General features: G+C 43.0%; 1 protein-coding gene across 9 annotated transcripts in view; it reads right to left on the bottom strand.

Moving 5' to 3' along the window:
• ARHGEF3 (Rho guanine nucleotide exchange factor 3) overlaps positions 1–26,277 on the bottom strand; it is a 303,954-nt gene that overhangs the window by 36,801 nt on the left and 240,876 nt on the right. For 8 of the 9 annotated variants that reach the window (XR_013554188.2, XR_013554187.2, XM_078442940.2 and 5 more), the window contains one exon: positions 8,299–8,406. Coding sequence is in view for 7 of the 9 variants with exons in the window: in XM_078442940.2 (XP_078299066.1) it covers positions 8,299–8,406 (108 nt within the window). In the remaining 2 variants the exon portion in view is untranslated. Of the gene's footprint in view, positions 1–8,298; positions 8,407–9,286; positions 9,929–26,277 lie in introns of those variants that run through there. The other variant, XM_060631365.3, reaches the window with a different exon arrangement.

Below are 26,277 nucleotides of genomic sequence, written 5' to 3' on the forward strand. Positions count from 1 at the left end.
ATGGAATCAGCCTAAAGTGACCAATGGGGAATAATTAAATAAATTACAATGCAACCACAAAATGGAATATTACATATTTGTTAAAAACATTCTTTTAAGAAAAGCTTAGTGATAATGGGAAAGTCTCACTTGTAGAGTTAAGTAAGAAAAGGAAGATCTCTATTTAAAAAAACAACATGTTAATAGATGTTGCCCCTAAATGGTGGGCTATGGATCGTTTCCATTTTCATCTCCATACTTCTCTACATTTATTTTTGAGGTTTTCAATAAGAGATATGAACTAAGAAAAAACAAAATCAGTAAACAAATGTGCAAGACCATGAACAGGGAGTTTGAAGTGGTGCTATAAACATAAAATCATATTTGGATTTGGTTCAGATTAATGCACGTTAAAAACATGATAAGAAGGCACCCAATCAGCTCACAATAAAAAAAATATATTGAACCCCATAGACTCAGTGCAAGAAGTCACTATGTAGCTGAGAGAGATTCTAAGTAGAATTAATGAAAAGCTGGAGAAAATATTCGGTTCAGGTGTGGGGAAAATATTGTACAATTTTCTCAGTGCAAACTAAAAATTAGGAAGCCTTCCAGAGACTTGGGGCAGCAGCTCAACCTCTTCATTAGACACCATAAAACAGCTTTTGCACAATAATGTTAATGATACAATATTCCACAAGCTGAAATGGAAATGATGACTCTCCCTGCCACATAGACAAACAAACAGTAAGTAGCAACACTGAGGTGTGATGCTCCAGACCAAAACTCTGGCCATTATTTTTAGATCCTGGCAAACTACAGGCTTTATTATGACCAAGCTGACTTTTTGCCGAAGCTGACTACATGAGAGCCACAGGGAAAACCGTACAGGATCCCAGAGACAGCACTTACACGTGTTACTTAGAACACATTTCTCAACCTTCAGGTTCCTCCCCTATGAGTGGTGGTAAATCCCACCTTGCATCATTATGGAAAAGGTGAAATGAAGCCACGAATGTAAAGTACTTTGCACAGAACCTGTCTCATTGTAAATACTCAACTACTGGAAGTTGTTATTGCTAAATAAAAAATGACAAGCTTTAGATTACAATAGTCAACTAGGATAGTGGTCTAACTATCACTCCAGGAATAGTAAAGACCAACAGGAAGTAAGGAGCTCCTGTTGATGTGGAATACGGTTATTTCTTAGCATCCAGACTGCAAGGCAGTGTGATTTCTGGTTGCTTCCTCCAACACACACACACACACACACACACACACACACACACACACACCCCAAGCTTGTTTCCATATCTGCTAAATAACTTAGGACCAAAGACTTTTTGTCAATTAAAGAAAGTGTATGACCTCGGACCAAGAGACTAAGTTTGAGGTCTTTGGAGAGGAAAATCATGGTTTTGAATACATGGAATTAAGCACATGTATTGGGGTACTCTACTTCTTTCTCATAGCTAGATGGCACCACTCTTCTCCCACTCCTTCCTCAAACCTGAAATGCCCTCCTTCCTTTCTCCCTCTCAGCTCTGAGTCATTCCAGGCCCAACACAAATCCTTGCACCCTTTCCAGGCAGACTTCCTTTACCTGCCCCCCTCTCTTCCCAACCTGTCCATTACTAGTTCTCTCTCTAGCATATTTTATCACACAAGGTTTTAAAATCTTACCCATTTTTATCTGATTGCAAAGATAATATACAATTATTTAAAGAATTCATGCATGATAGAGATACATAACGTAACAAATAAAACTCAATAGACCCAGACTGCTTATTCATTCTCTACTGATTTCTAATTCTTATGTAATAGGAGAAAAAGGAGAACATAAGACAGAAGACAAAGGAAATGTCAACATCTCTTATACTTGCGTTCCTGAGAGATAACCACTATAAGAATTTGATGATGTTCCTAGCTTTTTTCTAACCATACATTATTGTGGGTGTGTATTATTAGTTGGGATACAATGGTTTGGAATTTCCTTTTTTATAACTTGCTGATATATCTTAGACAACTGTAACCAGTAGATTTTATCCTTCTCAAGAGCCCTGTCTCCTTTTGCATACTGATGACCTCCCCCAACAAGTCTAGAGCATAATAAACAACACAGTAGAGATAATGAATGATGGAGAACACTAATATATCCCATTTTCTGTTGCATCTGGGTGAAATAAAATACTTTTCAGATCTAAGGGCCAGGGAATGTGGTTACCAAAAACCCTTCCTAAGCCACAACAATCCTCCCTGAGGGGATAGAAGTGGGAGAGGGGCTGATATTCTGTTGTGAAATAGCCCAGTTATTATATAACATTACTACATGAGCACCCACTGCCACCTCCTGGAGAGCCCCAAGGAAAAGCAATGGCCAACTATTCTAGTAATAAATGCAGTGATAATAGTAACGGCTAATTTCTGAGCACACCCTAAGTAACGTGTAGTGCTAGGCATACAAAGAAAAGTAAGAGACAAACTTGGTCTGCATGGAAAGCCATGGGACCCCTGGGAAGGGCCATCTTGTGAAGATGTCATAGAAAAATAGAAAAACTGACAAAAGAGAGGGACAAATGTGACTATGAGTCTAGAACCAGGATGCACAGAGGAGTAATTCCACCCAAGACAGGTATACATCAGGAAGAGAGGCCTGACTCCAGTGATATCAGATGCCCTGACTTCACATTTTTTTTAACCAGAATTCCACTTTAGGGAATATTATGTAAGGAAAGGAAGAAATAGAGACACATATAAGATTTGCGATCCGGATGTTTAAAGCAGTGTCATCTATGATGGTAGAAAAATGGAAACAACTTAAATGTTCAACAGAAGAGTGAATCAATACCTGGTATATCTTTTTGATGAAATACTGTATGAATTCATTAAGAATTGAGTCTGAAAAATATTTAATGACACGAAAATGTATTTTCATACTGTAAGGTTATTTTATACTGTTAAGACAAAAACATGTTAGAAAATAGTATATACAGTATGATTATTATTTTGTTTTTTTAAAAAAACACGTGCAGGTATATAGTAAAAGACTGTCTGAGTGTGTGCCAAAATGTTAATATAAGTTTTTTTTAGTGATGGGGAGATGGGATTATAAGTGAACTTTACTCCCTTTTCTGTGTTTCTCTGTATTTTTCAATTTAAAAAAGATGTTATATAATCAGAAAAGAAAGCACAATTAGAAGGTACTTTTAAAAAAATAGGACAAAAGCCCTCAAAAGACATTCAATACAGGTTATTTGATAATTTAAAAATATTCACATCCAAAATATCCATTAATAGGAGAATGGCTATGTAAAACAAGACACATCAAGACACTGGAATAATATATACTTGGCCCATTAAGATCACATTTTCCAAGCATAACTGTGATATATTACTTCCCTGAAGCCATAACAAAATTCTGATCCAGCTAAATGACAAAGAGGGGGATGCAAATAAAAGAGATGGAAGAAAGAGATTCTGCGGGCAAAATGCAAAAACAAAACAAAACAAAAAAAGAAAAAAAAAGACATAAGACCAGAAGTATTAGAAGAAATAAAGATAGTTATTGAACTTTAATGAAAGGTACAATTCCCCCAAGAGGCTGTAACAATGATGAAGAGGAAACCTTTCTACCCCTATCTGTATAGCTTGGAACTATGTTAGGCCAAGACCCATAGAAACCCTAGAGAAACTGACCATGCACAGTCCCCCACAGAAGAGTTCAATCCAAGAGTGAACAGATGACACAAAGATAATGCTGGGTACACTGTGACTAACACCAAATGAGGCTCAGGGTATGTAAGGTATGTGAATATACCTAGAATAACAGTGGAAGGAAATTATTAAAATATTAACAGGGGCTGTTTGGAGTGGAATCTTTTCTCTTTCCCCTTTTTTGTATTTTTCCACAATGAGCATATACTCTTATAATGGAAAAGAAATGAAGCTCATGTTCAGAGAGAACGTAGGTCTCAACCACAGCATTGTGAGCACAGCATTCCACAACACGCACTGGACCCAGCTCAAATGCGTCTAGCAGCTGTGTGGAGCCGGGGGCAGGCACGGCTCAGCCACCCGCCCCCCCCTGCCTGAGCAGCGCTCACTGTCCTCACTAAGCAGGAGGGGCGCACGCAGGCCCCTTTAGCGCTGGGCTGGCATGTTCTTCCCCAGCAGACCAGCAAGGAGATTTTTAGGCCAAGAGGGATGCAGACATCTGTGCTCTAGTCTATCAGCAGCAGTAACTTCCCAGTCAGACACAGACGGAAGGCCAGGCAGACGGCTGTCCCTCTTCAACCTCCACAAATGCTGTCTTTGTGCTGAGGCCCGAGCCCCCCGTCCATCTGGGGCACAGGGGAGGCAAGAGAGAACAAGTCCTGCAGTGTCTTGTCGAACTGTTGCTGCCAGAGCCACTCACATTTGTGGTCGGGGTTTTAACCTTTTTGGAAAAGGGTGCCAGCCCCGGGCTGTCCTGATATCCTTCTGGGCTAACCTGTGGTCTCCCGGGGAGCCAGAGGAAGGACTGCCAAGTGTTCCATTATTGATGAAAGGATTGTGTTTAGGTGTTCGGGCCTAAGTCATCTCTTCTCCTATAATAAAAGGAACCCAACCTCAGACATAACTGGACACTAAAAGAGATATATATGTCTCTATGAGGCCAGGTGCTACGGACAAGGGATACTGTGACAGAGAACCAAGCTGCTCTGTTACAGTCTCAAGTTGTTTCTGGAAGGAGAAGAGGAATACATAATACACGCCTATGAGTAAGGAATGAATGCTGAGAGGTTTGGGGCAGCCCCTATGCCACTCTCCTTGCTCTCTGTTCCTCCCCTTTTAGAATGTGCATCAAGACGCCTGCATACAAAATGGAAGAGGACGTGAAGTTGGCCTACTGAGTACTCCTTTGGGGCCTCCTCCCCCTGCCTCTTCCTCTTCCCTGCTCTTCAGGCCACATTAGCACCCTATCCCAGTTTAGCTGGAGAGGGAAGCAGTAAAGTCACGGAGCAATTACTGGGATGCAAGGACTGGAAATAATTCTGCAAAACATGTACTGTATGCACCAAGGTGACCAACAGGGAGATATGTGGGGGGCAAGACAGCATTCTCTATGCTTTGCAGATCGTCTTGTAAACATGGCTGTCTAACTCTGCTCACAGATTCAGGGGCATATTTCTATTCGCTGACCCCTCCCCGCTCCAAGGACACACTCACAACAGAAAGACAATGCTCAAGTTCTCTCTGTGTCCGTGTGCGTAATCACTGTGAATAACAGTTCTGCTTCTGCCAGGTTGTTTCTGTCCCATAAATGGAGCCTGGAGCTAGCTATTTATCATGATATTTGAAAAAAGTAAATTAAAAAATTATTTTGCCAAAAAAATTCTTTGAGGTTTTAGAAACCAATTTCCACATGTCAGATTCCTCCCTCAGGTCTGGCTTTCTCATCCTTGTTTGGCCTCAGTGTGTTGGATTTCAGACATGGCTTGATTTCTTTCTGTCCCAGTTCTCTAGGTCAACGCAAATTTTCAAGGTGATCAGATATTTCCTGAAGTGTTCCCTGTGTAGGATCCATGTAGGACAGAGGTGGGAGAAGAGGAATAAAGGTTGCCCGGGAAGCCAAAGGAAAGATTTTGAAGGTATGACAATAGAGGATCGTATAGCAACATGCAGTCAGGCCTGGGCTGTGGTGGGAGGCATAGATGAAACTATATTCTAGATAGGAGCACAAACATGGAGTCTATAGGCCAGGCAAAGTGATGCTAGTGAATCAAGGGGTTGATGTTGGAAGGATAATTGGGAGATGTGGGGACATCTGTAGGTGACAGTTGGCTAGCTACCCAGGTCTAGCTCATTACTGCCATGTGGCAACACAGGACCAGCACTGCCAAGCCTTTCAATTCTTTAAAAGAAGCCAGAACTCCAAATTCTTATATGGATTGTTTGGATTCTTATAAGTTAGCTGTAAACACTACACAGCCAAACAAAACACAACTTGAGGGACAAGTTGTCCCATAAATCTACTAGAAGGAACTCTGTCCAGGATGTAAGCAACATGAGGGCAGGATGTAGAGCTTTGTGCTTGATGAGGGCCCACTCAATGCTTACAGCATGAGTGAGGACCTTCCCAGGGAAGAGGTTTGACTGTCCAAGGGGGGCCAATGGGAAGAGATGGCTGGCAACATGGAGGTCTCGTAATCAAGGGAGGAAATAATTAGAGAGCGAACTTGAGCCCCAGCCACTTGGATGGAAAGGAAAGGGTGAAATGGCAGTAGACAGACTAAAGAATTTTCAAAAAGCAGAACTCAGCGAAAGACCAGATGTGCAGGACTAGGGCGGTGATGAATCTTCCAGGGGAAGCCTGTGATGAACTTGGCCAGAGGGCTCAGGGACTGGTCATGGGGGAGAGAAGGTAAACACATTTTTCTTCACTAGCTTCAAAGCCCTTCATCTGGCTCCCCTAGATGACCTTATTTTTTTTTCTTCTCTATTCTCCCACAAAGGGGATCAGGGGATAACCAAGGGCCCAGAGGCCCAAGCACCGAGAGAAACAGAGACAAACCTATAGCTAATTAGGTGATAATGTATTCATTCAGGAGAAACTGAGGAGAGCTAACAGGGGCATGGACAGGGCAGGAAATAAGCACTGAATAAGGACAGCATCCACAGGGAAATGGCAAGAACAGCTTGGGCTATGCAGAATCATGACATGTTGGCTGAACGGTGCAGAAGCAATGGCAGGAAGGGGTGAGGGAGACCTAAAACAGTTCTTGAATCATAGATTTTCATAACATAGGATATGCCTTGGGTTCTGATCCACAATTTTCTTAATAACTTGGAAAGCCAAGATAAAAATACGGCTAAGCAAAAGTATTCAGGACAAGTAAGAAATGGCAGACTCAAGACTACTCAGCTAAGCAAGGTAAGCCTTTTCATGGCATGACTTTTGTTGGTTTCAGTCTGCAAAAGGATTTTTATGATTATCAGATTTGGTCCCAGGCCTTAGAAAATCTCAGTTTTCACCTTAAAAGATAAACTTTATTGGGAGTTTAGGAACAACTATAGCCACTTGTTTACCAAAGAATTATTATAGTAGCTAATGTCTACTACTTAGCCAAGTAATTAGTAAATTAGTGATTGCTACCAAAGGGCTTAGTATAGTTTTGTTAGCAAAATAGCCCTTTTAATGCACTGTCTTATAAATACTAGGGACTTTAATTTTTTTTAATGTTTATTTTTTATTTTACTTTTTGAGAGAGAGAGAGAGAGAGAGAGAGAGAGAGGGAGAGAGCGTGTGTGTGAGCAGGGGAGGGGCAGAGAGAGAGAGGGAAACACAGAATTGGAAGCAGGCTCCAGGCTGTGAGCTGTCAGCACAGAACCCGACGCGGAGCTTGAACTCACAAACCGTGAGACCATGACCTGAGCCAAAGTTGTATGCTTAACCAACTGAGCCACCTAGGTGTCCCTAAATACCAAGGACTTTAAGTGTACTATCTTATAAATATTTACAATGATTCTATTCTAAAGAAGCTGGTGGCATCATCTCCAATTTACCCATTAGGAATAAAAGCAAGATCTAGAGATGTTATGTCACCTGCCCAAGGTAACAAAGTCTCTGAGTGACAGAGCCACGGTCAGAACTGAGGTACTGTGCTAAGCCTCCAGGGCCTTTGTGCTAAGCATGGAATCAGCAAACATTTTCTGCACAGGGGCCAGATGGTAAATATTTTGGGCCTTGTGTGCAATATGGTCCCTGCCACAACTCCCCGACTGTGCCACTGCAATGCAAAAGCAACTATAGACAATACATAAATATTTAGGCATGTCTGTTTTCCAATAAATCTACTTACGGACACTGAATTTGAATTTCACATGATTTTCTAGTGTCATGTAATATTATTCCTCTTTTGACTTTCGCTCCAGTCATTTTAAAAGGAAAAACTATTCTTAGCTTGTGCACCATAAGAAAACAGGGAGTGGGCTGAATTTTTCTCCCCAAGCTATAGTCTAAGCACTAGGCTCTCCTACCCTCCAGCTCAGGTCTAGTTTTCTTAGAGATTTTAGGACAAAACCTGTGAGTGTGCATATGGATGGGGTACAGGACTTGGAGGAAAGACCTGACTCCTCAAGTCAGCCCTCAAAGGACTCCATCTGACCCCAGTTTACAATTTGAAAACAAATATTTCTTCCTTTTAAGTTCCCTTACTTGCTCCCTTCTGTTGAAATAAGCACTGATTCAGATCTAAGGGGAGGTTCTGGGTAGGACAGGAATGTCCCCTCCTGCACAAATGGTTTTCTGCAAACACAAGCCCACCGTGTCCTTCTTACCTGCAGGGTTTGGCTGAAGCGTTTTAACGGTGTGGCCTTCACGGGTGGGATGAGGTTTGCTAGCGATGTGACTCTGGAAAGGGGTTTGACCCGTTTATTACTAGGCTCCTACAGGGTTAAAAAAAAAAAAAGAAAGGAAAATGTCAAGGTTAATTACAGACGACATAACTCCACCACATACTCCTGTCCCAATCCACACTGGCTGCACACAGTCTGTGGAATGTAAACAGTGTCCCATCTCTGTCCAGCTGTGTGGAGGTGACCTGGCTCAGGAGCCAGGAAAGGGGAAATGGCAGGGGGACATCAACAAAAGCGGCCTCTGAGCAGACAGCAAATGGACAGGGTCTGCCCCTTACTCCTCACACCCAATATCTGACAGCTTTTTAATTCAGAAGCTTCCACTCAGAATCATTTCCCCCAATGCTTCCTGTAGAGAAAAGCTGCCTCAAATTTCCCATCTAATGACCTTGTCAGGCAGTTGTGTTTTGATGCTTCTGGTTTCATCTTTTTAAAAACGTTTTTCCTACCTTGCCTGAAGCCGCTCTCCAAATTTCTTTTATGCAATGGCTTTTCTAAAGCACAAGGAATGTTTGATTTTTTAGTTCACTAAATTAAAAAAAATTTTTTTAAGGAATTTCTTCTATTACTAGGCCTTTTAAAAAGCATCTTTGTACCTACAGTATATTTGAAATGCACATATGAATATTTATAAAAACAACCAGCAAAAGAAAATGTACAGAGAGAAAACTGCACCATGGGCATCGGTTTTTATAATTCATATAGTCACAAGTTTTGAAAATCACCTCCACATAAAACATGCAAAATAAAACTTGCAAATCTGCAAAGTTACCCCAAACCAAGCAGATGGGTGAGAGGGAGCCTACCCATTTCAGTGACTTTGCAGATGAGAATTACATAAAAACGACAAGCTGTGAGAAAGAAGGACATGACAGACAAAACATTTTACAAAGACAAAGAGACCAGTTACCCTTGCCTTCCTAAGCTCCATCTGACCTGCAGTAGATGCCGGACAGCACATGAAGACACCAAATTTTGATGGAAAAAGCCAAACTTGCCAATTGTTGTAGTGAACCTCAACCATTTCCAGAGGGAGCCTCAAGATGCTCATCTTTCTTTTTCAGCCATTGCTTTCAAAGTTTCGAGGGTTAAACCAGAACTTCAGATTCTCCAGGGCATCCCTGCAGGGTATTTTGAACATAGTAGGTGCTTGGAAAAATCTTGCCTGAATTTGGAATTTTGCCGAGAAACTCTCATGTCATTTTGTGCCTTTGCTGATCTCAGGTATCAGAAGCCCCCTTGGAAATAGACCCAACCTTTTGGGCATTTAGGTAGAAAAGTAATTAAAAGACCAAAGAAAAAAAAAGTGCAAAATAATTCCACGATGCTGCCAGGATTCACTTCATGATTTCTCGAAGCAGTGAAATACTTTTCCAAGACAGAGAATGAATCAGGGCTGCCGGGGACCTCTCCAGCTTTCTGGCATGCTAAGCTGAACAGACAGTAGGAAACTCTCTGAACACTGGGAAGGCTCAGTTCCAAAATGCAAAGGATGAATCTCTCAATATGAGGGACATCACGTTTACTATTGTTTAAGGGCTGAAGAAAAAGATCCAATAGCCCTTCTGCTTCCAGGTGACAGTGTCCTTCAGGATGCTTCCTGTCCAGGGCCTGGCTTCTGAGCATCTGTGCCCAGAGAAGGATTTTTAAAATATTTTTTACGTCACAGCTGCATCATCAGCAAACTAAATCCACACACACACACACACACACACACACACACACACACACCCTCTTGAGCATCCCCTGAATTTCTCTATATAAAACTCTTGCTTCGGGCTGGAAATGCCAGAGTTGTGATATCACCACCTTTGGTGGCACAAACTGCATTGCAGCAAACGAGGAGGTGAGGGATTTCACAGGGCAGCAGGACTTGGTCTCAGATGATCCTGCAGGCACCTCTGAGCCTGGAGACTCATCGCCAGATTTTTAATGGCTAAAGGTGCTGGATCACAGATTCTGTATCAGAATGGGAAAGCTGAAGGGCAAACGCCAATTGGGTTCTCCCGCTTTAAAAAGGGGCAGGGAGCATTGCACGCTTGGCGGGATGGGGGAAGGTTCAGTTCTGTTCCCCTTGCTGTATCATCTTTTCTAAGGTTTTGCTGACTTTGCTGTCCATTTCATATGACCCAGTCGATGGGTGTTTCCTACGCAGTTAGGAGATACATGCACACTGCAAATGCCAGCCACTCTGCAGGCTGTATGCCGCGCTGCTACATGAGATTGTAATTAAAACTCCTTTCCTAAGGCATTAGCCATTTGGAAGTAAATAGCAGGCTGCTCTCTGGCAATCTGACATTCCCGAGTAACGAACAATTGAACCAGAAACTGTTGCTGCCTGATTTAGGGCTGTGATGTAGCAAAGCAGGCAGGTACAATTTTAAAACCAGAACATTTGCAGGTTATTGGATCTATTGAGGAGGCTTTATGCCTGACCCACATGAGCAAAGTATGAATTATGGTTTCTCCTTGAGGGCTTCAGTGAGAATAGGAGATTAAAAAAATTCTTGGCCTAATTTGATTTTTCTTTTCCATTTACTCAGTATGTCTCCAGCTGCATTTTACTGCTATCTAAAAAGAGCCCTCAGGGAAAATGTTTCCAGATTCTAGGTAAATAGCTCTACTGAAAACCAGCAAATGCAATTCCAAGGATGCTTTCGGGCTTTACAAAGAGATGACAGAATACAACCTGCAGAGACAACTCAGCTGCCAGACCAAGCTGGGCAAGGTCAGTGCTAAGCCCAGAAACAAGATATCTGTTTCAAGTGTGGACACTAACCCCACCATGCAGTTTTAAGACAGAGAAGGAGGGCATCTCACTAAAAAGGTTAAAAAGAAAACAGAAAAAAGAAAAAGGCATTGAGTATTGTGTGTTGGCAGTATTTTCTGAATAAAAACCTGTGTCAGGTTTACATGGATTTGCTCATGGCATCTTCAGAACATCCAGTGAGAGAACTAATACCATTATTTTCATTTTATAGATGAGTAAGCTGAGGTTCCATGAGCATAAGTACTTACACAGGTCACCTATCTCAGGTGGCAGAGGCAAGATGTGGATCCTATCTCAGACCACACACCTCAGCTACACTATTCCAAAAAGCTACAATATTCCAATAGCTACACTATTCCAAAAGACAATGATAATGAGTGCAAAGCACAGTGCCTTGTGAAAAGCAAGCTTTCCATGAACACAGCCTAAAATCGAACTCACAAATTGGTATGTTTTTACTAGATTATTTCTCCTCCCCTTCCCCCTTGCCACTAAGAACAGGTGAATTTATCTAATCACCCAGTGTATGCATTCTCTTTTTTAAAGAAACTGATCTTGAAGTAATTTTAGATTTATAGAAGAGTTGCAAGAATAGTGCAGAATGTTCCGTGTACTCTGTACCCCCCTTACCTGAAGTTAACATCTTACATAACCATGGCACATATATCAAATCTAAGATATTAACACTGTTACAATAATATTAACCAAACTATTAAAGGATTCACTAGAATTTCATCAGCCTTCCCACTAATGCCATTTTTCTGTTTCAGGATCCAATCCAGAATCTCACATTTATACTTCACTGTCATATATCTACAGTTTCCTCTAATCTGTGACAGTTCCTTGGTCTGTATTTCATGACACTGACACTTTTGAAGAGTACTGTTCGATTATTTTGCTAAATATCTCTCAGTTTAGATCTGTCTGATGTTTTCTCACGATTAAATTAAGATTATGCATTTTTGGCAAGAACACATCAGAAGTGATGTGTCCTTTTTGGTACATCATATCAGGGTAACATTATCTTATTGCTGGTGATGGTAACCTTGACCATTGGGCTAAGGTGGTGTCATGGCTTCAACTGTATACCCCTAAAAAGATATGTGGAGGTTGTACCCCCAAACCTGTGAAGGTGACCTTATTTGGAAATAGGAACTTTGCAGATATAATCAGTTAGGATGACTTCATACTAGATTAGAGTATGTCCTAAATCCAATCACTGGTGTCCTTCTAGAAGGGAAATTTAAAGACATAAAAGGAGAAGGCAATGTAACGATGGAGGCGGCAACTAGAGTGATGTACCTATAAGCCAAAGCACACCAAGGACTGACAGCAAATACCAGAAGCTAGGAAGAGGCAAGAAAGGACTCCCCTGCAGGTTTCAGAGGGAGCATGGCCCTGCCAATACCTTGATTTCAGGCTTCTGGTCTCCAGAACAGTGAGAAATAATTTTGTTGTTCTAAGCCACCCAGCTAGTGGCACTTTGTTGCAGATGCCCTAGGAAACTAATACAGGTGTTGTCTGCGGGATTTCTCCCAGTAAAGTTACTATTCTCTTTGTAATTAATACATACATTGGAAGAGATACATGGTGACTACACGCATCCTTTTAAATCTAACTTTGTGACTGTTTACCCAGCATTTGCAAAATTGGCCTCACTGAAGTGTACATGTGTCACCCTTGGTGGGGGTGGGGGGGGAGATGTTTCCTCGCTCAACAGGGAGAACCAGAAGGCTGATCCAGGCAAAGTACCCAAGAGAGTCAATGTTGGCTGGGGCAGTCAAAGAGAGGGGCAGGTGATCAGCAGGCAGGGCACAGTGGACCACAGGGCCATTCAGGGCGCGGAGGCAGCAACGAGGAGGCCTTCAGAGAGCTGTTTGAGCAGGAGGACCAGGGCTATAGGAACATGAAAGGGAGCTTCTATGGAGTCTGCAACTGATTCTTCATCTTTGTTTTTTTGTTTTTTTGGTTTTTTTTTTTTTGAAATAGAAAAAGACAATTATGAAATAATGGTTTCAACTCCAAAATTTCCATTAATTTTTTTTTTCTCTGCTCTTTTCCCTGGCACAGAGCTAATTGACCTGGTGTCATCTGTTACCAGAAGTTGAAAGGCAAATAATGAGGCCCAAATTCCAACGGAAACCTGGCTTCATTGATTAGGCCAAATGCATTTCAAAATTATTGGTTTTCTAACCCACAAGGTGAGCAAAAGGTCTTCACACTCAGAACTACAATTTTCCTTTAGAGATTTTTATCAGTGGTTTCAACAAAAGGGCTACAGACTTTGTGGACTTTGACAAACCACCAGGAACAGCGCCCTGAAGGGGTCCTTGATACTTTGTCTCAGCTAATCTCAAAGATGGGGGCCACACCCTTGTGCTTATTCTCTCCTGCAGTCTTGTTGCCCTGCCCTGTGCATCCAAGGGAAATCTGATTTCCTCTTTGATGAAATGGCCCAACTTTCTCCATATCAGATGCTTTAAGAAAAACATCTCAATTTCTTTCAAAAAAAAAAAAGTTGTGTGGGTTTTGTTCACTTATTTTTATTTTTGTTTTTGTATTTTTGCTTGCTAAGGAAGAGTCAGGAAAGTCTGGATAAATAAACCAGACCACTCTGAGTTAGTTGGGTCTCATGGCCAAGCTGCAGACAGGGTATTGGATTTGCTATGTTGTGATTCCAACAATTTCTCCAGCCTCCTCTCATGGAAATGCTAACCAGCAGATGACAGAGATGTCACAAGATGGTCTATGCAAATCCACAAATTAAACCATCAGCTCTCAGGGCCATAAAACTGAACACACGAAGCTTGGAGAGATTCTATTTATTCTCTGAACATCAAGTCTTCTCTGCCCACGCCAGTTAGCACCTACAGCATCTGGCCAAAGTCTGCCTGTGAGGTGGTTGCTTTGGGGAAGCCTTGATGAAGGGGGAGGCATCAGGAGGCCATGTGACTAAGCTGAAACAATGCTGGCATGAGCCTCTGAAAGCCTGCTCCATCCCTGCCCCAAACACAGTCTCCCATAAAAAGCAAATAAAAAATGAGCATAGAAAGAAATCACACTTTATGATAACTTCTGTGGTCAGCCCGGCTTCGTTTCCTCCAGGCCTCCCTGCTTCCTTCAAGTCTATAACACATGCTGGCAAAATGCTGTAGTTCCCTAATGTGCGCATAAACTAAAATGACCAAGGGAAGGGGTGGTGTGGGGTGAGGGAGATGGATTTCAGCCAGGAGAAGCAATTAATTTTACTACAAACTCTGAGAGGGCTAATGTTCAGGGCAAACCATTTTGTTTCTGAGGGCAGACCTCAAGCAACTTATTATCTTTACTCTTCTGGTTACCATTGAATCTGTGCCCCTGCATTGGAGAATAACTGGCCCTGCTTGTCTGCCTCGGGGAAATTCATTTTTGCTGAATGACGGTGATGGGATGAAAAAAAGAAATGAACCTTGGGCAATAATTCAGTAAAATATGGGACTCTGAGAGCCGAAGCAGGCGGCAGCCTAAGTTACGAACGTAATCTCTTAGCAGTGCCAGTAAAATAAAACAGAACCACTGTTTCAGACACTGTATTTTTGGCAAACGTTTCACTCCTCAATTACTTTCAAAGATATTCGTTTCAGTCAACATTATAAGGGTAAGTCAACATTTGTCCTGGCAGCAAGCCCAAATTTGTTATTTTATTAGTCTGCTACTGGTTAAATTGGCCCAAGATTAAACACATCTAATAAATAGCCCTAAAATATTGGAGTTTAGTAGAAGACCACATTCAAATTCTCTTACACAGGATGTTACTATTAACCTTGGGCAGAGGAGAAATGCACACCCACACCCCAGTTAAGTTCCTTTTAGCAAACGCCAACCCATCGCCTGAAACTCATTTTGGTCATGCCCAGACATGGCACTATGGACCTTCAGAGAAAGAGGAAGCCAAATATTTAGCTCTCTCTGCGGTCCCTGATTCCACATCTGCCTTCCGAACATCAAGCAAAACTTTTACTTTCTTGAGGCAGACCAGGCCAGATGCTCAAGGCTGAAGCACTTCAAGAGTTTGGCCTCCTGAAAAAGGATAAGGGCTGCCAACAGAGTCACGCCTCTGTGGCCCTTAAGGGAAGGCCAGCTTTGGGCCCAGAAGGTATTTTCTCACGGTTAGATTCAGGTTATACATTTTTGGCAAGAATGCCACAGAAGTGATGTGCCCATCATGCCCGCCCATCCATAGGTCTAGAAAATGGGGTCAAAGCACACATCCCTGGTTGTAGAATGCCAACAAGGCACCTGGAAGTGGCAGTGTTGGCCTAATCACGGCCACAGGGCCCAGAGGAAGGCCTCTGTGATTCTGGGGTTTCACATTCAGTCATTTCCTACTGACTTCTTGGAAACCCTTGGGTGGGATACAAATTCTGCGTTTGTTGATCTCTATGAAAGGGATTCCCTGGCTTCCCCTTGGGCTGAGTTGGAGGGGAGGTGGAAAAGAATGCCACTGGGGATTTCAACCCTGCTTCAGGGTTTGGGAGCTGCTGTGTACAGGCTTCAAGAATACTTTAAGGATATTTGCAGAGGCTTCCCCAGAGTTTAGGAATAAGCTGCAGACTCTGCAGCAAGTCACAAAGTTCTTATCACTCTGGCCCAAAGAATGTGTTGATTCTTTGCAAAGGATCTAAGGATATAATATAAGCCAACCTTTCTGGCCAGAGCACAATGTCCTATTACCTCAGATCAACAATGTTACCTCCACGGGCTTAGTCTCCTCCTCTGTGTAGTTGGCGGGAGCCGGGGGGGGGGGGGGGGGGGTTGTGAGTCGGTGAGTCTCCTGCCTTCTCACAGGGTTTTTGGGAAGATGATATGAGATCATGTAGGTAATGTGCTTGGTACAAGCCTGCCCCATAAGTTGCTCCCTGTAAATATCAGATTATTATTGCCCTTACTTCTGATGCCCAAGGGGAGGTGTGGTCCCTTCCCCAGCCTGCTCTCCTGCCTTCATCCATCCCTGCAGCACTAGATTTTACCCTGGGCCTCCCAAGGATGAAGCTGGAACTCTGTGTTACCTGCCACACCACAATCTCACTAATGACATGTTCCTGCCACTACACCTCAGGCTGCTATGAGACCACATATTTTGATTCCACATTCCTGACCTCCCTTTCTTCCTGCAGCTTTATCATCTGTTTAGTCAAGCTCTGGCTGGATAGAGCAAAACTGGGAGTGGTTTGGCAAGATCCAAGGCTATGTAGGATGAGAGGAAAATATAGCCATGAAATCCCAAGATAAGAACCTGAGTGAGTTAGGGAAGGGAATCCAAGTGGGTCTTGAGGTCTACACCAAAACCCTCCTTCTTACCCAACATTGCTAAATTACGGGCTAGAAGAGCTGTGCTCCAATCTTGCCAGATCCCACTACTATGTGGGATTAGGCATTGATAGAAACTCTGAGCATTCAACCCATGTCAGGTGAGCAAGGTGGAATTTCTTCCCAAGATAACATGTTACGTTTGGCTTCCAGAAAGAACCATATAGACCCACTGGCATGTCCTCCCATCCACCTCTTTTCCTTTGAAGCTCAGAACTATCTTTACTTCCCAGAAATGGAAAAAGAAGTACAGAAATAAAAAAAAAAAAAAAGGATGCTCAGATCTTAATCTTGATGTCCCAAAGGAAGGACAGATTGTTCCAGCCAAATCTGGGATGATCAAGTACGTCTCAGGCAAGCAAAGCTGACAACCAGGTCTGCCATCTGACTAAAGACTAGGCTGGGACCAGGGATATACCTGCTGGGTAAAACCTACAGGGACATCTGACCAAGGGCACGGGGTATGCAGGATGAGAACACGGGCCCCCTCTCTTGGGGCCCAGTCAGCTTCTGTTTTTGACAAGAACAATATCTGAGCAGACGAGACTTGCAGAAATGCGGCCTCCAGAGAGAAACATAGAATACATTTGCCACACTCCCTGGTAACCCCCAGCTGTCCCTCCTAGCACAATTTATCCCTTCAAATCACTGGGTTCACGTTCATCCTCAGCAGCACATGCCTCCTGTTAGAACCAGGGAAGGTTGCACTTGGGGGTTTTAGAACAGTCTACTCTCAACTGAGAACAGAATACACTGAAATCTGATTATTCAAAATGGAAAAAAACTACCAGTGGCACAGCCACAAGGGGCTGACTGAATTGGGAATAAAATAAAAAAAATTTAAGCTTTCCTGTTTTCAGCTTTCAGCGACATCTTACCACCCACTGAGCAATGGTATGTAGAAAAATGAGGTACAGAGCATGCTGTTCAGGAAGCTGTGAGGTAGGTGATCTAAAATGGATTCATATGGCCTTTCTGTTGCCCCCACACACCCCAACTGGGCAGATGAATAGCTTCAAAATGTTATCCCTTGGGAGATGTGTATTTGTGTGTGTGTGTGGGTGTGTGTGTGTGCATGCACACATGCACACGCATGCATGCACATGCACATGTGCGCACACACACAGAACACAAAACTAACTTTATTTGAGACAGTCTTCATTCTGTTGCACATTTTTCTTTTTTTTTTTCTTTTTTTTTTTAACATTTAATTTTTTTTTTTTAATTTTTTTTTTTTTAACGTTTATTTTATTTTTGAGACAGAGAGAGACAGAGCATGAACAGGGGAGGGCCGGAGAGAGAGGGAGACACAGAATCTGAAACAGGCTCCAGGCTCTGAGCTGTCAGCACAGAGCGCGATGCGGGGCTCGAACTCACGGATCGCGAGATCGTGACCTGAGCCGAAGTCGGACGCTTAACCGACTGAGCCACCCAGGCGCCCCAACATTTTATTTATTTTTGAGACAGGGAGAGACAGAGCATGAACGGGGGAGGGTCAGAGAGAGAGGGAGACACAGAATCTGAAGCAGGCTCCAGGCTCTGAGCCATCAGCACAGAGCCTGACGCGGGGCTCGAACTCACGGACTGTGAGATCATGACCTGAGCCGAAGTCGGACGCTTAACCGACTGAGCCACCCAGGCTCTCTGTTGCACATTTTTAATGACAGGAATTTAAAAATGCCCACAAACAATGGATTTTCCCCAAAGCTCATAACAAACACTGGCTCTCAGTGCTGTTCATTTGCAGCCTTGAAACATAGTGATTACGTGTTATTTCTAAGTCTGAGCAATTAATATGCTACCAGATGTATCATTATCTACAGCCTATTAAAATTCAGAAGCCTGCAAATTTGAAAAAGAGTGTGTCACACACAGGACAGAGGAGGCAGAGGCTCGGAGACCCGCTCAGCTCCCCACCTCACTTGAAGCTCATTTCAATCACAAAGTCGCAAGAGAGAAAATGAATAGACAATGGCAGTCGACTTAAAAGAGAAGAAGTAGGTACAAACCTGTGATCTGTTTGGTTTTGTAAAAAAATGCTGGAGATTCAGTGGTAAGGGATGCAAATGAAAGTTTCCAGAGAAGACAAAGGCAGTTTTGTGGTAAAAGAAAAATGTTATTTATTGTGGTAGAAAGGGGCGAAGTTCCCATGAGTCTTTCAGCTCAAGCCATCTAGAGATGGGAGGGCTCCTTTGGAAGGACCACATGGGGCCTAACCTGGCAAGAGTTCCCTGGAAAAGTTTCCCTAAGTACCCTCAGGGATCGAGGGAAAGTCTCCTTCACTGGCCAGGCGCTCCTGCTCCTCCTGCCCCACCATTTGGGGTCCGGCTCTGGGGTTGCTCCTGAATTTACAAAGCAGGGCTGCACAGAATGATGTCAGGGGCAGCAAAGCCTCCAGAATTGTTAGGAAATTGCATCCTGCGAGGTTCCCTACCTACACAGATGCTAGCAATTTTCTAGAAACAGAGAAGTCGTCCCATACCTGACCCAGGTATGACTCCTCTCTTCTGACTGTCAAATGGAGACAATGGGGAAACCCTAGGTGGGGAGGAGGAGACACCAAGAACCGTGGAGTCCCTCTGTTCCAGGTGCCGGTACACACACACTCATCTGTATCAGACAACAACTCCATCACCTCATTTTTTAGAAGAGGAAGCAGGTGTTCAGAGAACTAAAGTGACTTGCCCTAAGTCATGCTCGGTAACGAATTAATTGGCAGAGCTGAAATTCAAATTGAAATCTGACTTGAATGGCTTCCCTGCCACCCCCTACACTGGCTTCCCGGAAAACACAACTTCTTCTTATAACGTAACAGCAACAATACTGATGGTGGCTTCGTGCCAGGCTGTGACAAAGTGCTTTCTATGCATGGTTTCCTTGACTTCTCTTAAGTTAGGACTATTAGCAAACTCATTTTGCAAAGCAGGCAACTGAGGCTCAGAGGGGTTAAGAACCTTTCCTAAGGTCACACAGCCAGTGTACACAGTCAGTGGCAGAGCCTCAGTAAGATCTGCATTCTTAACCCCAGCACTGCTCACTCCCTAAGCCCTGGGGGAACCCTGACCAAAATAAACATGGTAGAGGCAGGACAATGGAGACTGAGGCAGGAAATGGAAAACTTGAAGCTGTTCATTCAACATCCGAGCCCTGTCCCTCTGGAATCAGAAGCCCCTCTTGGCTTCCCCCCAGCATCTTAGAGGTCCAGCCAGGTACACAGGTGCCCTGCTCATGTGCCCCTAGTGGGCACTGCCCTCTGTGAAGACCCACCTGGGGAATGGTGTTGTGAGCATCCAGCATCAAAGGGCTCACTGGAGGACCACCTCCTAGTACTGCCCCCCTCCCAGTCTGTGAGATTGCCTGCTTCCCCATCCCTCTTTCTGCTGATTGACAGTCACTTGTCTGTATGTCAGGGTTCGGAATGACTCGGTCAAACTCAAGTACACGTTCCTTGAGGACAGAAAGCATGCCTTTCTCTTTTAAACTTGGGAGAAATTATTGAGTAGAGTCTGGTCTCAATAAATATTTACTGACAATCCAAGAGCAATAGGGGTCATTTTTAGTTGTTCAGCTCTTCACCAAGTTGTATCCATCATGCTATGGAATTTCCCCACATTTATAACAAAGGATCTATTTATAATTAAAGTGCCCTGCTAATGAATAGGGCAGGAAGGACTCCCAAAGCAACCTAATCCTCCTCACCTGCCCCGGGTCTGTCTCTGCGGTTGGAGCTTGGTTAAGATTCCCAGATGATGCATGTCAGGTGGGAGCCAGCCTTTAGGAGGGATGACACATTCCTCATCTCCCATGACTGGGGCGCCTCTCTACCCTGAGCTCACACCCCACTCCCTGCTTGAAAGCCATTCTGGGAACATCAGTAAACCATACTAGATTTTTTTTTTTTTTTTTCATCCTGCCTGGCAGGAATGAACGTGAATCTTGCCAGTGTGCTTGGAACATCTTTTGTTTTTTAAAAAAATAATGGCCAGTGCCAACTCGAATCCCTGGGAACTTGGGTGGGTATTTCCTACAAAGGAAAGAGTGACCTTCCAGCAGACCCCTTGATAGGGATGACCAGCCACAGCTTCCACTCAACTGATGCACACTGAAAATAGATGCTGCTGTTGTGGACCATTTGCTCTGTGGAAGCCCTCTGTGTGTTCATTTAATCTTCATAGTCCCCTTGGAAATTCTCACTTACAGAGGAGGAAACTGAGGCTCAGAGGATGAGTCACTGTCCAAGATCTCCTGGCTCATAAGTGGCCAACTTGAGATTCAAGCTTGGCTCAGTCCACCCGTCAAATAGAAGTTCCTAACCACTAGACTCTATGGCTGCCCCAACATAAAATACAATCTTGCCCAATCCTTCCCTGAGGGTGAGGGGGAAAAGGAAGAATATGGGTTAAATGATTTCAGCTGGAACTTTGGGACTTTGAAGCTTTGAAAAGGAAAAAAAAAGATCTGTGTTCTTAGGATAGAAATCCAATTTTTGTTTTTAATTTGCTAACATCTAGCCCAGGATAATTTTCTATGACACATTAAAGCCCATCTTTATCTGTTTAAAAATCTTAATATCTGAAATCTGGCTCCTATGCTCAAAGTCCAAATTTAAGATTTAGTCTATAAGCAGCTATACTCAAGCTCAGGAACCTATTGCTGCAGAAGGGGTCTCAGAACACACTGAATGCACTATTTCCAAACTCTTGGTACCACTGTGACGATTTTTTAGCCAATGTATATACCGCGTGAACTACTACATATGTAATGTTTCCTTAAATTACTTATTTTGTACTTAAGTAAACATATTATAAAAATAAATGCTATCACTGAGCCTGCCATAAATAGAAACTAACTTTAAAAAATGAACCCAATTGTTAAATTCTTGTTAGATACTGTTGCCTGCCTAAAGCTTCTAAGACTGAGGCTTGAGCTTTGTTAAAAGGAGGAATTAACAAGTGAGAGAAAGGTGTTAAAGACACACTAGCTCTAAACTAAGACTTTCTCTGCAGCATGATCAGAAGGATCAGAAGAATAAGAAGAGAACTGAAAAAGAGAAAATGAGTCAAAATTATTATTTTGTGTCTCGTCTCTGTATCCCCTTGTTCCTGTATCATTTGGGCGACCACAAATGGTAGGAAACCCACCTTCTGGGAAAAAAATATCTAAGCCAGTCTTCTCATTCCAGAAACAAAGACTCTGAGGTCTTCTCTGAGCCTCTACTTGTGTCCTGTCTCCAGCTAGTAGGGAGGTTCTTGTAAGAACCAGCTTAGAAATAAATGCTGCGAAAGAAATTCAGATTTAAGCATTTAGGAGTCCTTCAAAGCAAGTCCCCATTCCTTGATGCTGAGCCAGAGCAAAGTTCACTCTCCTCAGTCCTTAGAGCCCGGGCACAAAGCATTCAGAAACTGACAAGAGAAAACAAGTCCTCTTTTCGGATGTGCTGTCTTTCAAAACCGTCCAATTTAAGCCACTATCAAACAGCTGGGGCGGAAGGAGATGGCTTTGCACCATGCGCCTGTGGCCAACACTTAAGTTACCATCAACTTTTTTGCCTTTTGTAAATAGTCTGTTTCCTTCTTCACCATGGTTTCAGACCCCTTCTGCAAGACCACACCCAGAAGCACCCAAGGCAACCACCAACCAGCAAGGGGGATGGTTGAAGGTGTGTGAGAACGAACAAGACCAAAAACCTAACAGGATACTAACGAGCCACCGGCACCCCTCCCCACCCGTGCGAAGTCAAACACAAGAACAGTCTTCACCAGTGACCTTTAATTATCTTCTCTGTATTTGCCTGGGGTCGTTCTTGACATGCCTGCGTCACTTAGGGATTATGAAATGTTAGCATTTCAATGTAAGATAACACACTTGAGAGGGACTCTAGCACTGACCTTGTGTTGGAGCCAGAAAGCACATAGAGAGAAGGCTTCTATCACTTGTCCCCCTTTGGGCCGTCAGGCCTGTAGATCTATCTCTTTCCACCCACTGGCTGCTTCCCTCTTCCCTTCTGTGGCTTCTTCCTCCAGGAAGACTCCAGACTTCCAAATCTGACAATGGTGGCACCTGCTAAACATTTTTTATATATTTTCCAAGGTCCTGACACAGGCTCTTAGTTTTATTTTATTCAGGTTGCCAACTTCTCTTGGTATCTACGGAAACCGTCCCCTCGGGGGAAGTGCTCTATTTCTCCTTACCATTTAATTAGCACCTCTGCTGCAAACATTAGATCTGCAGAGCTCAGGCAGACATCTTTTTAAGGGATGTCCTCTACACGTACAGAAGTTTCTGTTTAGCCATTTTTTGTGGGCTTCTTGTTTCACAGCAATCTCACATTAAATATAAAGTAAGCTTGGGGTGCCTGGGTGTCTCAGTAGGTTGAGCGTCTGACTTCGGCTCAGGTCACGATCTCACCGCTCGTGAGTTCAAGCCCTGCGTTGGGCTCTGTGCTGACAGCTCGGAACCTGGAGCCTGCTTCAGATTCTGTGTCTCCCTCTCTCTCTGCCCTTAACCCACTCGCATTCTGTCTCTGTCTCTCTCAAAAATAAATAAACATTTAAAAAATTTTTAAATATAAAGTAGGCTTTGCACTTGAACGTGGAGTGCAGGCCAAGGGATGGGTCCACCAGCCCACTGGCTCCCAGGTGAGGTCACCGCATGCAGTGTTCTAAGTTTAATGGACTTCACTTTGAAAACCCCCCAAATAGTGCTGCTTACCACCAACCTCATTCAGGAACATGACTGGGTTAAGCCAACACTGCAGTGTGCCAACAGGTCAAGGCTGGACAAGGAGGCGACAATATTTTGGACCTGACTCCTCATCTCTCTGAATCTCTTGTTTCTTCAGTTGACAAACAAAAAGCACAGTCCTTGCCTTGCTCAGCTCCCTCAGCCAGTGCAAGGTTCAAAGGAGACAGTGCAAGTGAAAACCCCTGACTGCTATCTGAACACAGGGCAGCACTGCTGTGAATTTAGTAAGTGCAATGAGAGAGGGAGAGGGTGTGCCGACTGAACCTCCCTTCCCCGACTTCTCTACATCTCATGCACATATGTACACATTTAAATTGGTTACATCATGTGTGTCATTATGCTCACGCTTTTTCCTTTTTATGTTTTACAAGAACATTAAGGTATTTCTGTTAGCTAGTGTGTAATGGCTCAAATGCCATCGATCGCTGTGCCAGAGGCCACGGTACATGGAGCCATTCTCTCATTATAGGTCGGTTCGTTGGCTTTTCTGTTAGAAACAAGTAGGGAAGGATGCTAAACTGAAGTCAGACAGCCAGCTTCAAGCTTCAGTTCTGCCATGCCCAGCTGTGTGATCTTAGGAAAATTATTGAATCTCTCCAATTCTTGGGATCCTCATCTTTAAAATGGGGATAATTATACTCCAGTGAGGAAAAGACTATAAAAATGCTTTGAAACCTATAAAATGCACAAGCATATAACATGACAATTATTGCAAATAATATCATTATGAACAGCTTTGAATAGTATTTTCCTCCCTAAGAGCTGGAATACTGGGTCCAGAGATTTAAACATTTTCTGTGTTTTATTTTATTTTATTTTATTTTATTTTATTTTATTTTGTTGTTTTTTAAAGTTTATTTATTTTGAGAGAGAGAGACAAAGAGAGCACGCATGCTGGGGAGGGACAGAGAGGGAGATTGAGAGACAATCTCAAGCGGTCTCCAATGTGGGGCTCAAACCCATAAGCTGAGATCATGACCTGAACTGAAAAAGTCAGACGCTTAGCCAACTGAGCCACCCAAGTACCTTTTTTTGTGTGTTAATATATACTGACAAGTCCCCTCATTACCCCAAAGAAGTGTGTTATTCCTTGCAACATCCCCAGGACTGGGTTCTATCATGTCTTTAAAATATTTGTGACATCAGTTAGGTATGAAACAGCACCTTATTATTGTACTTGCCTTTTGCACTTCTATAATTTCTATTAGAGTGAACATTTTAAATAATGTTTACTTTCACAGTTCCTTGTGCATGAATTATTAGTGTCTTTTTGTTCATTTATCAAAGGACATCTTGGAGGGTTCTTTTACATTTGTATAAATTACTTATATGACAAAGACATTAATCTTCAGTCTGTCATCTCTATTTCAAAAGTCTTTTTCAATGCATTAGTCTACTTCTCTTGTTTAAGGAAGCACATTAAATATAACAGAAATCTTGTTTGTTGATATAGCACTATATAGTATGTCTCTGGGCTGATCAATACTCAAGATTTCCAGGCACCCTGAGGATGTCCGGTGGAAACAAGCAAGGAAGAGAAAGAGATTGGACAGTAAGTCCCATTTGGAAAAGTTACAGGAACGAGGATGTCCAGCCAAGAGAAACAAGCACCTGGGGGAAGAGTGTGTTTATGTGTGTGTGTGTGTGTGTGTGTGTGTGTGTGTGTATGTATACATGCATACATATGCATGTGTGTGTGCAGAGTGGGAGTAGATGGGGAGAGAGAACAAATATTTAAGGAGATAACACATGAGAAAATATTCCTGTATATTATTCAGTTGCAGAAAGCAATGTTATAATTAAGACGGGATTTTTTCATGATCCACACTGAACAAAGATGGAGTGTACAGGCTCAGAAGGTAATGAGCTCTCTGTCTCTGGAGATGTTTAAGCAGAGACTGAATGGCCCCAGCACTGGGCTCCATGTTCTCAACAGGCCTTTCCCACTCTAAGGTTCTCGAATGCAATGACCCTGGGTCATTTCCTGAAGGCTAGTTTTGTTTGTGTTTCATAAATCCCCGGAAAAAAAAAAGAGCCTGTTTTGCTACTCCTTACCTCTTCATCTTAAGAGCCAGAGGAGGAAAAAAAAAAAAAGTCCAGTGACTTTACCGTTAAGGTTTCTGGTTCTGCTCCAATTAACTGAAGTTTAGTAATAATCGGGGCTGCCTTCTCACAAAAGAATACAATGGCTCAAACACAGAAGGTCTAGACACAAGTGTTTCTAGACTTAAAAAGAACCCTCCTTTCCCAGCCAGATGAAGGTTCAGACGCCTTTCTTGATTAACGTGTGACATAGCCTCTTTTAAGCTAATAAACAGTGTCAATTCATTAAAAATGAAAGGCATTAGAAACCACTGGCCTTCATTCTTGACAGTCCATGAGCCAAGATGAAAATACATGGCAGTGCAGTTACAGCAATTTCCTCATTTTGTGTGTGACCTGTACACATTACCAATGCTGACAAATTATGGAAGGCAATTGCATGCATACATCACAAATGAAGTAGCTCTTCTAGATATATGCATGCCATTAATAACAATTACATGTGCACCGGGCTTTGCAAAAATTAGGATATGGTCAGTAATTTATTTTCATTCAGTTGTTATGAAAACAGTGGCAACAGTCCAGGATTTTATAGGCAGTTTCAGAGTGTCTTGAGAAAATGACACAATTTGCAAGTATCCAGATGGCAGTCAGGGCCTTCCAGTTATTTGGTTTAGGTGGAAGGCTGGTGGTTAACGCAGATAAGCAAAATGACTAATTGCAGAACTAACAGTGTCACCTCCACAGAGCTGAGCATGCGGAATTCTGCCAAAGACCAGCTCCTTGGTGTTGAGAAACACAGAACGGAAGTTACCCAAACCCTCCCCAAATGGAGGCTTGCAAATTCCCGCTCCTTTGGGTTGTAGCCATTCTATGAAGTGAGCTGCCAGAAGCACTGAGTGATGGTGGGGTCTTCTATCCAGACACCCAGAAAAAGTAGGCTTTTGACTGTGAGGCTATTTGCTCCAGCAAGCAGGTTTATCCTTCATGTGTTA

The sequence above is a fragment of the Panthera onca genome, chromosome A2 (assembly GCF_046562875.1).
Source record: "Panthera onca isolate mPanOnc1 chromosome A2, mPanOnc1 haplotype 2, whole genome shotgun sequence".
Classification (NCBI taxonomy): Eukaryota; Metazoa; Chordata; class Mammalia; order Carnivora; family Felidae; genus Panthera; species Panthera onca.